Source organism: Monodelphis domestica, chromosome 4 (genome assembly GCF_027887165.1).
Source record: "Monodelphis domestica isolate mMonDom1 chromosome 4, mMonDom1.pri, whole genome shotgun sequence".
NCBI classification, from domain to species: Eukaryota; Metazoa; Chordata; class Mammalia; order Didelphimorphia; family Didelphidae; genus Monodelphis; species Monodelphis domestica.
Window position 1 is genome coordinate 346,755,349 of NC_077230.1, and position 12,205 is coordinate 346,767,553.

The 12,205-nt window shown below is 45.7% G+C and overlaps 1 protein-coding gene across 7 annotated transcripts in view; it reads right to left on the bottom strand.

Annotated features, from left to right (window-relative positions):
* Nucleotides 1–12,205, bottom strand: part of PLEKHB1 (pleckstrin homology domain containing B1) — a 35,550-nt gene that overhangs the window by 7,637 nt on the left and 15,708 nt on the right. For 2 of the 7 annotated variants that reach the window (XM_056794997.1, XM_056794998.1), the window contains exons 4-6: nucleotides 10,946–11,048; nucleotides 5,988–6,024; nucleotides 4,790–4,915 (exon numbers count right to left, since the gene is read on the bottom strand). In XM_056794997.1, the coding sequence (XP_056650975.1) occupies nucleotides 4,790–4,915; nucleotides 5,988–6,024; nucleotides 10,946–11,048 (266 nt within the window). Of the gene's footprint in view, nucleotides 1–4,288; nucleotides 4,367–4,789; nucleotides 4,916–5,987; nucleotides 6,025–10,945; nucleotides 11,049–12,205 lie in introns of all 7 variants that reach the window. The other 5 variants (XM_056795001.1, XM_056795000.1, XR_008911439.1 and 2 more) reach the window with 4 other exon arrangements.

The following is a 12,205-nucleotide window of genomic DNA, read 5'->3' on the forward strand; positions in this document are numbered from 1 at the left end:
AGGCAGACAGGTTAAGTGGCTTGCCTAGGGTCACACAACTAGTAAATATCAAATCAAATTTGATCATAGGATTTCCTGACTTCATGTCCAGCACTTTGGGCACTATGGAGAACTACCTAAACTCCAGAAGGAGTACCTAGCACAAGTGCCTGGCACATCGTCCATATTTAATACATTTCCTGTTGGATTATAATAATAAAACAACAACAATAATAACTAGCATTTATATAATGCTTTAAAATTTACAAAACACCTTAAAATTATCATCTCATTTGATCTTCACAACCCTGGGCGGTAGGTACTAGTATTAAGCATCTATAATAGCAAGCAAAAACACTTGCGTGTGTGTTCCAATGCCATTTTTTAACACACTACCTAGAATGGGATTTGTTTTGCAACCCTCAAAAGAAAATGCACTCATATAACATGTATAGTCCAAATCGTCCCTAATAATAATAGTATAACTAGCAGGCGGCTTATTAACTATGGACTCCGAGCCAGGCAATTTGTGCTAGGTATGCTCTCATGGAGTTTACATTCTATTGGGGTAGGGATGGGGGTTACTTGGCTAGTATGTGGGCAAATCAAATACAAGATTATTTAAGGAGGGTGACTTTCCATCACACAGAATAACCGGAGGAGAATATGCCTCTAAGCGGGAGCTACCAGGCAGGCTTTTGGTGTGTGTGTGTAGGGTAGGGTGGATGAAGAACGCACCAAGCACTCTGCAGGTATGAGGTAATCACTGGGAGCCTGCCGCACATGCTCAGTAGAATTGAGTTCCTTCACTGGCTCGCTTGGAGCCAATCAGGAGGGGATATGCAAATGAGGTGACTGAGAAGCTTCATCAGACAAGGACTTTGCTGCTAGCCCATCTCCATTGCCCACCTATCTACCGCCCCTTCCCTCCCCCCCCCCACCCCCCTCCATTTACGCAAGACTCAATACCAGCAGGAAAGGTTTAATTTATGAGAGGAAGCCAAATCGTTGTGAGTGTTGGGCACACAACTGGTCCTCCCCAGCGCAGACACACTGGAAACAGGCTGAATCTCTCCACTCTGCCCCAACTTCTCACTCCGCTGGGAACCAGACACATAAGGCCACAAAAATAAATAAATAAAACAGGGATACACAGAGGGAATTTGCCACCTTTTTCTAGTTCGATTCTTGGGAGCATTATTCATCAGTAAGGATTTTAGTGCATTCTTACTTAAAAAAAAATCCTTAGAACAGAGCTTTGCAGATAAAAAAAAGGGCTTAATAAATGCTTTGTTCATTCGTTCATTCATTTATTCATTGGCTCATTCATCAGGGGTCAGGGATGGGGGAGGAAGCCTCTGGCCAGAAAGGGTCACCAGGGGCCTCATTCATCCCACCCCAGGGCACTGTTCCCCAGCAGCCCCCTTCCTCAGCCTATCTTCCCTCCTCCTCTATCCTCACTCCCACACTCTCTTAGCCTTGAGCCAAGATAACCAGGAGCTGCTCTGCTCCCAGGCCAGCCTGGTGTGAATCTCTCCTGCTTTGCTGTCCAGTCTTTTCTCTGCCAGCCAGGCCCTTGTACCCACCCCCAGCAGTCCCTCCAGATAGCTCCTGATGTCTAACTTGTCTTTGACTTGCTGCACTTTGATACTTGCCTCTTCTTGGCTCTAACCTAAAACAAGGCTATCACTATATCCCTCTGTGCAAGGATCAGGTGAAGGAACTAGGAATGTTTAGCCTCCAGAAGAGACTTGGGGGAAATATGATAGCTACAGCGTTTAAAGGGTTGTTGCCCAGAAGGATGAGGCTTGTTCTGTTTGGCCTCAGAGCTAGAACTAGGGACAAGGTGAGGTTGGGCTGGGCAGGAAGAATTGTCCCAGAGGCATATCTGAGCTCAATGTAAAGAAAAATGTAAGCATGGAGTAGTGGAAAGTGAGACAGGGTTCAAATCCCAGCTCAGACCTTTAAGGGCTATGTCACTGTGGGCAAGTCACAAGTCTCTGAGCCTCAGTTTACTTATCTGAAAAACAGCAATAACAATCCCTTCTCCTACCTACTTCACAGGGTTGTGAGGCTCAGATGAGATAATGGAGGAAAAGTGTCTCATAAACTCTAGAGTGCTAGGTGTCCATTATTATAATTTGTTACAAGAAACAAAAAAAAATTGAATTTCTCGTCACATATTGTTTGTACACATTGGTTACACTTACTATTTGCTGGGCATGTTGTAGCAGGGATTCTGTTTCAGTTATTATAATAATGATGATGGTGATGATGATATGATGATAGCTAGTACTTGTATAGTGCTTTAAAGTTTGCAAATCACTTTACAAATGTTAACCTCAAAAAACCTTTGGGACGTAGATGGTATTATTATTATTCCCATTTTACAGAGGAGTCACATGAGACTGAAAGAGATTAACTGACCTGCCCAGGTTTAGGTCCCTTCCAACTCTGAAATTATGATATTCTCTGTGAAGATTTTCCCCTTCTGCCTCCTACTCTCTCTCCGTGATCCTAATCTGAGTCCACATCCCTTCTGGGCAGAGGCCCATAGCATCTCCCCTTCTATCCTTTCCATTCACAGGGCTGGTCCAGACCAGTTCTCCCTACCTACCATAGCTCGCCTCAGTGAAAAGCCAGACTCCTTAGCCTGGTGTTTGAGAGCTCACATGATTTGGCCCCATGTAGATCAGCCCCAGATCACAATATCCCCTTTTACTGTGTCCTCTAAGGCACACTAGAGGATTTTTCATCACCATTTCCCCCTGCCCACAAATATCAGGCCCTGACCTGTCTCTATGACTGCTCAGCTGATGCTCCCTCTCTCGCCCCCCACCCCATCCTCCCCTCTGCCCCATACCTTTCCTGACTCCTCTACCTTCTCTTCCTTGGCAAATTCTTTCTAAGGTCTAGCTCCAGCCCAATAGCCTCTCCAAAGCCCTGCTAGATGATCTTGGTCCACAAGGATCTGAGCCTTTCCACCTCTCTCCTTTCCCATGAGGTGGCCCTAAGCACACAGGGTCTCTTACTGATAGGACCATCTCCAAAACCAGAATTCTCTCAGTAGATGCTGCTTCCCCTGACCCTTCAAAGGATCATGGATGCTTTGTATGTATGTATGTCTTCTTTTTTCTCCCCTGAACCTAGTGATTGTCAGGTCTCTCTCGGCTCTGAAAGCCACAGAATGGACATGTGTGCCTGCTCCCCCAAAGCCCTCACACTTAGATACCGCTTGCCCATGTAAGTACATGCATGTGCCTGCATGTACCTGTCTCAATATACATATGTAAATATCATGAGGGCATGGACTCCTTGGAAATGTGCCTCTGTGGCCATGTATGTTGGCACCACTATCTCTGTGCTCATGCCACCAGCACTATCAGCTTGGAAATCAAAACCTATGGCCAGAAGGGATCAGTAACCACCTTGGAAGATGGAGAGCTGATGTATCAGGCTCATGGAGCATTTCAGAGAATCCTAGAGCCACAAAACATCAGAGCTAGAAGGGCCTTTTGGGCCTGTTTCATCCAGTCTCATCATTATGCAGATGAAGAAATTGAGGCCCAGAGACTGCATACTGTATGTCAGGGGACAAGGACAGGAAGACTCTCACTTCTTTCATTCTGGACATTAAGATTTGTAAATTTGTGCAGGCAAAAGTCACATTATTCCTTTGTTTGGTATGTCAATTTCTTTCTTTCTTTCTCTCTCTCTCTCTTTCTTTTTTTCTTTCTTTCTCTTTCTTTTTTTCTTTCTTTCTCTTTCTCTCTCTCTCTTTCTCTCTTTCTTTCTTTCTTTCTTTCTTTCTTTCTTTCTTTCTTTCTTTCTTTCTTTCTTTCTTTCTTTCTTTCTTTCTTTCTTTCTTTCTTTCTTTCTTTCTTTCTTTCTTTCTTTCTTTCTTTCTTCCTTCTCCCTCCATCCTTCCCTTCCTTCCTTTCTTTCTCCCTTTCTAAAAAATTCTTACCTTCCATCTTAGAGTCAATACTGTGTATTGGTTCCAAGGCAGAAAAGCGGTAAAGGCTAGGCAATGGGGGTTAAGTGACTTGCCCAGGATCACACAGCAGAGTTGGAAGTCACTTCAAGGGCCTAGTCAATCACTCAATAAGCATTTATTTGGTACCTACAATATACCAGGTAGTATGCTAAGCTAGTTGGTCCAACCTGTACAGATACCATCTTTCCAACATCCTCTGCCCAAGCCCAGAATCCTTCTGTGAAAGAGGACTCATTGCCCTGCATCCTGAGGCACTTTTGGATAGTTCTAATTTGGGGAAAATTTTTCTATCAGGTTGAGGCAAAATTGTACCTTCTCTTTACTGAAGACTGAACTGGAGGACAGAAGGATGGATTCATACAGCAGCAGGAACATCTAGGGCTGTAATGACTAAAAGCCAGTAAGGGTTCAAGAAAAACTATATTAATCTCATTTCCTTTTTTGATTTGCCAGCTCCTAGTCTGGTAGATCAAAGGAATGTCTTGGATCTAATAGATATCTGTATTTCAGCAAGGTATTTGATAAAGTCTTTTATGGTCTCCTTATGGAAAAGACTTTGGGTCATGGGCTCAGGGGATTAAAGTTACATGGATTCAAAACAGGTTGAATAACCAGCTCCTTCTAGAGTCTTCTCTGAAGGGGATAGACACTGAGGTTGTTTGGTATACAGTTTAGAGTCAAAGGGATATCTGGATGATTCATGAAGAATAGGCAGTATCTTGTGGGGTGCTGGTAATGGGCAGCTGACAAACCAAAGAATTTCCCCAAATCTAATGTCCCTCTCCCACCACTGGCCCCATGTAGGTCACTTACCATCAGTCTCCTTACCCAAATAAGGGGCCACCCTACCCTGGAGTTCCACGTGCGGACCACGAAACTGCCCCGAGGCTGAGCCTGGAAGCTCCACCGAGGGATAGAACCCAGTGTCCTTCTCCGGCGCTTTCACCAGAGGAAGAAGGAGAAGGGAGGCTGGGGTGGGAGGTTAGAGGGGAATCTGAAGTCTTCCCCATCCCCCCACTCCCTAGTTTGTCTCACAAATCAGGACACCTCTGTCCCCTCCTCACCCTAAGGATCGAAGGCTTAGAGGAAGGTAGCAAGTGAGCTAAATTCAAGATCCAAAGAACATAGGACCCAGTTTAGGGGCATCTCCCTGAGTGTCTGTAAAGAAGGTAGCCATCAAAGCTGGGATCTGACTCGGCGACCCCCTCATTCTTCTGCCCCTATCTAGTAAGCTCCCAAGGATCCGCTTTTTTCACTTCCAGGATTGGAAAGGGCTCCAGTGAAGCCAGGGTTGCCCTCCATGGCCCCATCAGTCCCACCCCAAAGTCCTGAGGCAGGAGGCTCTTAATGTTCCAGGCCACACTGAGCTCTCTAAACATAACTCACATGACTCCACAGTAACTCAAAGAAAGTCAAAACTGGAAAAGCTCCTAATCCTCATTCAGTCTACTCCATCCACTATTTAACAGAGGAAGTTACTGAGGCCCAAGAAAAGGAAAGGAATCTGTCTAAGGCGGCCATACAGCTAATGAATGGTAGCTAGGACTCAGCCTAGGGGTCTCAGTCCTGAACTTCCCAGTGTTTCTTTATGGTCAATTCTCAATTGTCCCTCACAAAACTCCATCTTGGTTTTGTTGTTGTTATTGTTGTTGTTGTCAGATCTGTTTCCTGTTAAAATAACTGCTGGTTTGAGCCTCAGTTTCTTCCCAATCTCTTAAAGGCTGCCAAAAGGCAGAGGGATTAGACTCATTCTAGACCCCTTAGGCAGACCTAGGATCAGGGAGCAGATGTCACAGGGAGGGAGATTTTGACTCAGTATAAGGAAATATCAAATGAGAGGGAAAAATGAGCTCAATGGGTACTGGGAGAAGGAAGGAAAGGGACCAGAAAGGAAGGAATGGGAAAAGAAGGAGGAGGGAGGAGAAAAAATAGAGGGAGGACCAGAGTATTGAAAGTCTTGTTTGCAGACCTGACCCCTAAGAAGTGAATGAGTAGGGGAAAGGGAGCTCACCGGGGTGGAGTATTCCAGAATGGTAATCTTCCATGCTCTGCAAAGAAAAGAGGGTACAATATAAGGACCTGGGGCTTCCCAGGACTCAGACAAAGGCAGATTAATCTTGGCTTTGGGCCATCCCTCTGCTCCTGCCTTCAGGAAGTGAGGAAGCAATTAAGGGAAGTGAATAAGTATTTATTAACAGCCTACCATAAGGGTAGCTGGGTGGCTCAGTGGATTGATAGCCAGGCTCAGAGTCAGAGGTCCTGGGCTCAAATCTGGCCTCAGATACTTCCTAGCTGGGTTGCCCTGGCTAACTCACAACCCCAATTCCCAATTCGTATTGCTTTTCTGTCTTGGAACATATACTTAATGTCAATTGCAAGACAGAAAGTTATGGGTTAAAAAAATAAATATAGTTATTAAAATATTAAAAAAAACCCAAGACAACCAAGTTCATAGATCTCCAGTTAAGAACTACAGCTCTAGGCCCAAGATACTCTCCCAGGTCTTGTTGGCTAATCCTTTTCTCTTGCCTCATTTCTCTGGGGAACCATCTCTGACCACCTGACACTGATGCATGTTTCTCAGTAGGCCAGGCATGAGAGACTAGATTTGTGATCCATTAGAGAGGACTCCCCAGGAGGAAATCCCCTCTACCTGGCAGATTAGCACCTCCTTTGCAATGTTATACCTAGTCGGTGTATTTCAGAGGGAAACCCTGAATACAGATCTTCCTGATTCCAAGGTCTGCTCTCTATTCACTATACTAGGTTGCTTCTCAGTATTTTTAGTTTTTTAAGTTTTCCTGTCTCTTTCCCCATCCAGCCCAGGGGCTCTTGTTCTTCACCCCACTGTAACCTGGGCACCCTGGGGAAAGACTCAGGAAGCTCCTGGACCTCAGCTCTCCTGGAAACTTCCAGAGGAAACTTCAGAAGGGCAGATCCAGGAGGTGTCCCATGGGATGGAGGGGCAGGGCTGGGCCCAAAACAGACGAGTCTTTGTGAGTCTTTGTCTATTGCTCGGACTTGGGGCCCAGCTCCTGGTGGGGGTAGTAGCTGGAACAAGGCAGCTCTGTTTTCCAGCTCCCACGCCTGACACCCAAGTAGTTCAATCTCTGGGTCTCAGCTCTCCTCACAATATAGATGGGGAAACTAAGACATCATGCCTGGCCCAAGTCTTTGAGTTCTCGGGATGCTGCCTGGGTGCTGTGTCTCATAGACAGACAGATAGATAGACAGACAGACAGATAGACAGACAGACAGACACACACACACACACACACACACACACAAAGAGCTGAGGAGCCAAGGTAGCTGGACAGGTAGCAAGGACAGGACTAAGGTGTCATCTCAAGTGGTGAGTCTATTTATATACACAGAGATGAATCTATCATTGGGTAGTATGTGATAGGGGCAAAGGAGAAATTTAGGGGAAATGTTTTCAGAAAATGTGAGGAAGGAGAGATCAGTTTTGGTAAGAAAGATGATCAAGGAGGGCTTCAAAGAAGAAAACCCAGGATTTCAATAGGCAGAAGGGATGGGAGCACATTCTAGGACTATGGGCAAGTCCAGAGGTGGGAGGGCACGTAGTATCAGAGATTTATAGTTAGAAGGAACCTTAGAGGGAATTTGGTCCAAACCCCTCACTTTACACACGTGAAACTGAAGCCTGGTTGATGAAGGGATTTGCCCAAGGTCACACAGCTAGGAAATGACAGGTCCAGAATTCAAACCCAGATCCTCTGACTCTAAATCCAGCATTTTAAAAAAATAAACACTTACCTTCATCTTGGAATCAACACTGTGTAATGGTTCCAAGATAGAAGAGCAGTAAGGGCTAGGCAATGGGGGTTAAGTGACTCGCTCAGGATCACACAGTTAGGAAATAATTGAGGCCAGATTTGAACCAACTAAGCCACCCAGCTGCCCCTAAACCCAGCATTCTATCCATCATACCAAACCACCTCCTGTGAAGAATGCCCACCTATCTATACATGCCACATTCATAGTATAAGACATGCTTTTGTATGAAACATACTCAGAGTGGGAGGAGGTTTGGCATGATGAAAGAATGATGGATTTGGAGTTTAAAGAGCCCTGATACTTGGAAACTTGGTGACCTTGCCCAGGTCATCCTCACTGAACCTGTGTCCTTTGTGAAATGAAGGGATGGTTTAGACAATTTAAATCCCTTCTAACTCTGACCCTATACCCAAATGATTGGAGCCATACTGTGTGATCTAATCATAAGACTTTCCACACTATGTTCCAGATCAATTTGCATCCTCCTTATTCCCCCACCTCCTTCTTTTTCCTCTTACCTCTGGGCTCACCTATACTCCTAGAATATGTTCCCTTCTCCTCTGCTTGTTGAAATCCTGGGTGCTTCTTCTTTAAAGCTTTCCCTGATCATCTTCTTATCAAAAGTGACTTCTCCATCCTTCCATTTTCCTGGAACATTTCCTCTAAATTTCTCTTTTGCCCCCATCACACTCTACCTAGTCACAGACTCACCTCTATGTCCTACCCCTCCATTGGATTATAAGCTCCCTGTGGGAAAGACTTACATTGGATTTCTCTTTCTTTTCTTTCTTCCTCTCTCTCTCTCTCTCTCTCTCTCTCTCTCTCTCTCTCTCTCTCTCTCTCTCTCTCTCTCTCTCTCTCTCTCTCTCTCTCTCTCTCCTCTATCCCTCTCTGTCTCTCTCTGTCTCTCTCTCTGTCTCTTGTCTGTCTGTCTGTTTGTCTGTTTGTCTGTCTGTCTGTCTGTATGTATGTCTCTCTCTCTCCCTCCCTTACTATCTGTCAGACAGAAGACAGAAGAGCAGTAAGGACTAGGCAATGGGGGGTTAAATGACATGCTCAGGGTCACACAGCTAGGAAGCATCTGAGGTCATATTTGAACCCAAGACCTCCTGTTTCCAGGCCTGACTCTCAATCCAATCCACTACGTAGCTCCCCCCTTACATTGTTTTCACTTGTGTGTACCCAGCTCTAGGAGCAAGACTTCATATAAGAAGAAGCATTTAATGACTAATTGTGAAATTGCACAAATGTATGTTATTGAATGTGATGGATGTGAGGTTATGTATTTATACTGGCTCTTCTGTGTGTCTGCTGTCCTTCCTAAGCCTTACCAAGCCCCAGGGCCTAGCCTAGGGCTCAGGCTGGGAGCTACCTCTGTGTGGTAGCTGACTCAGCCTCTCCAGAGAGGAGCTGGGAGAACAAACAGGCCTCCTCTTCTGGCTGTCCTTTGAGATCTCTTCTTCTCCCAGACAATCTACATCAACATAATCTGAAACAGTCTTCAGGGACTGCTCACAGCTCCCCTACTACCCTAAAGCATCCCCTGCAGCCAAGACAACCTACTCACTCAAAGCTAAGACTCTCCCCCAGAGAGCCTCCACCAGGATCCTTCTGTCACCTAGGTCTTCTAAATGCAGTTCTCACCTCCTCTGGGAAGCCTTCTTTGATTAACCCTCTCCAATTTTGATGGTAAAGGCCAGGGGCAATGGGTCATATCTCTCATTCATTTCCCCAACAAGGGGCTCTCTGAAGATAAAAACTGTCATTCCTTTCAGACCAGGCCCTCCCAGAGGCCAGGGGCCATCTCTTTTCCTTTAGCCTGGGAAATCCTGCTTTCAGAAGACCTGAAAAAACATGCCCTCTTGCCTTCATGAGTGTTTGAACCAGGTAAGGAAGGATATGAGAGAGTGGTTCTTTTTAAACACTGCTGCCCCCCAAAACAAATCAAAAACAAAACAAAAAAACTGCTGCCCAATAAGAGTAAAATACTAAAATCATAGGCTTAAAGGAACAATGTCCCCTTCCCTCTGCTGAAAAGATCATAGATCATACTTGGGGCTGGCAGGGCCCCCAGAGACTGCTCAGTTCAACCCTTCATTTTTTCCAAGTAATATTCCCTCTTCTACATTGTCCAGTGTGCCCCTCGACCCTTTCAGAGCACCATCCCACATCACAAAAGAATCAAAAAGGTGAAACAAGCCGGGGAAAAGCCTGCCATCCTATTCAGTGCTCTTCACCCCTAGTCTCTGACCTCTGCAAAGAAGGGGTTTTTCCATGGTTTTTTCTTTAGGATCAAGCTCCAGCCCCTACATTTTACAGATGAAGAAAGCAGGTCCCTGGAGGGGAGGGGGCCTTTCTCAAGGTCACACAAAGGCAGGATTGGATCCCAGGTCCCCAGGCTCCAGGCTTGGTTCTTCCGCCGAACAGTGCTTGCCTCACCTAGGCAAACTGAGCCCCAGCGTTTCCCCCTTCACCTGACACCTCTTCACTTAGGAGAAATCTCTGTCCTGAGGCCCCACTCTCTTGGTCCCTCCTCAGGATAATCATCATCATAACCATAAATAACCACAGCAAGCATTAATAGGGCGCCTACTGTGGGACAGGAACAATGGTCAATGCTTTGCAAATATGACCTCATTTGATCCTCAGGACAACCCAGGAAGATAGGTATTATCATTAGTCATGGAGAATAGGATACAGCTCAATAAAGTATCTCCATTTTAGAGCTGAGGAAACTGAGGCAATAAATGACTTGCTCAGGGTCACACCACTAGTAAGTGTCTATGGCTGGATAAGAACTCAGGTCTTTCTGGCTCCAGGAACAGCTCTCTATCCATTGAGCCATATAGCTGTCACCATTTTAGGAAAGATTCTGTGTTTCACCTCACCCCACTGCTCCAAAATTAACCCTTCTTCTCTCCACCTTCCTAGCTCCCTTATACAGGTTATCTTTCGTCCTTAAGAATTTTAGAACCATGAGGGTACAGACTCTCTTGTTTGAACTTGTATCCAGGCACCCAGGAAGCATTTAATAAACTCTCTATCCTGGCCTCTAAGTTCAGTGCTCTTTCCACTGCTCCTACACCCACCCTACAGGAAGGAAAAGCTGTAATAAAGACCCAAAGCCTTCTCCCATAGGGCCCACCCTGCCCCTGCCTGGGAGCCACTCACAAAGCCTCATCCTTGGAATCAGCACACAATGTCAGGCGGGGGCCATCCCTCAGGAACACTATCAGGAGTCCATCCCGGGTCTGGCCTTCAGGAAGCTGCATCTCTGCATACAGGGAACACACAAAGAAAATTCAAAGTGGTGCCAAGCCACTCGAGTGCTCTCATCCCAGAAGTCTTGTCCCCTCTGATCCAAGCCCAAACCTTTGGCTAAGGTCTTGTAAACAAGAAACCAAGTCTTGACAGGTTTATTTATTGGACCCTGCTGTCATCTGGAATCATTTGTTTGAAGCTCTTCTGAGTTTATGTACAAAGAAAACCCATTTGTGATCACATAGTTCCTTTGTTGGAGAAGGGTAAGCTCTGGGCATGGAATTAAAAGACATAAGAAAGAGTCCTCACTCTCTCCATGAAAGGTAAGTCTAGGCCTCAGTTTCCTCTTCTAGAAAATGAGGGAGGGGGCAGCTAGGTGGCTCAGTGGATGGAGACCCAGGCCCAGAAACTGGAGTCCCTGGTTCAAATGTTCTCTCAGACACTTCCTAGCTGTGTGACCCTGGGTAAGTCACTTAATCCCCATTGCCTAGCCCTTAGCACTCTTCTGCCTTGGAATCAATATACAGTATTGATTTGAAGACAGAAGAGGGAGGGAGGAAGGAATGAAGAAAGGAAGGAAGGAATGAAGAAAGGAAGGAAGGAGGAAAGAAAGGAAGGAAGGAAGGAAGGAAGGAAGGGAGGGAGGAAGGGAGGGAGGGAGGGAGGGAGGAAGGAAGGAAAGAAGGAAAGAAGGAAAGAAAGAAGGTTAAGTTAACTTAGTGATGGCGAACTTTTTAGTGACAGTATCCAAACTGCAACCTTCATACCACATATGAGCCACTCCCTTACCCCAGACAGGGGAGAGAAGAAGTGCTCTCATTGGGCTGCTGGGCAGAGGGGTGGGTAATGGTAGAAATGTCTTCAGTACACAAGAAGAGGGGGAAGGGAGCAATTCCCTCTGGCATATGTGCCAGAGGTTCACCAACATGAGACTAAACAGCCTTTAACATCCCTGCTAGCTTTTGCTATTCTAGGATATTAGCTTTCACAAACATTTATTGTTCATGATAGTCCCTGGGAAGAAGACTGAATAAGTATCATTGTCTTCATTGGGTAACTGGGGAAACTGAGGCCCAAAGAGGGAGAGGCTGACTTGCTTAATTAAGGTCATAGAGCAAGTTAGAACCAGGTATCTTTCTCTGCCCTTCCCATTCTAATAACAGGGAAAGT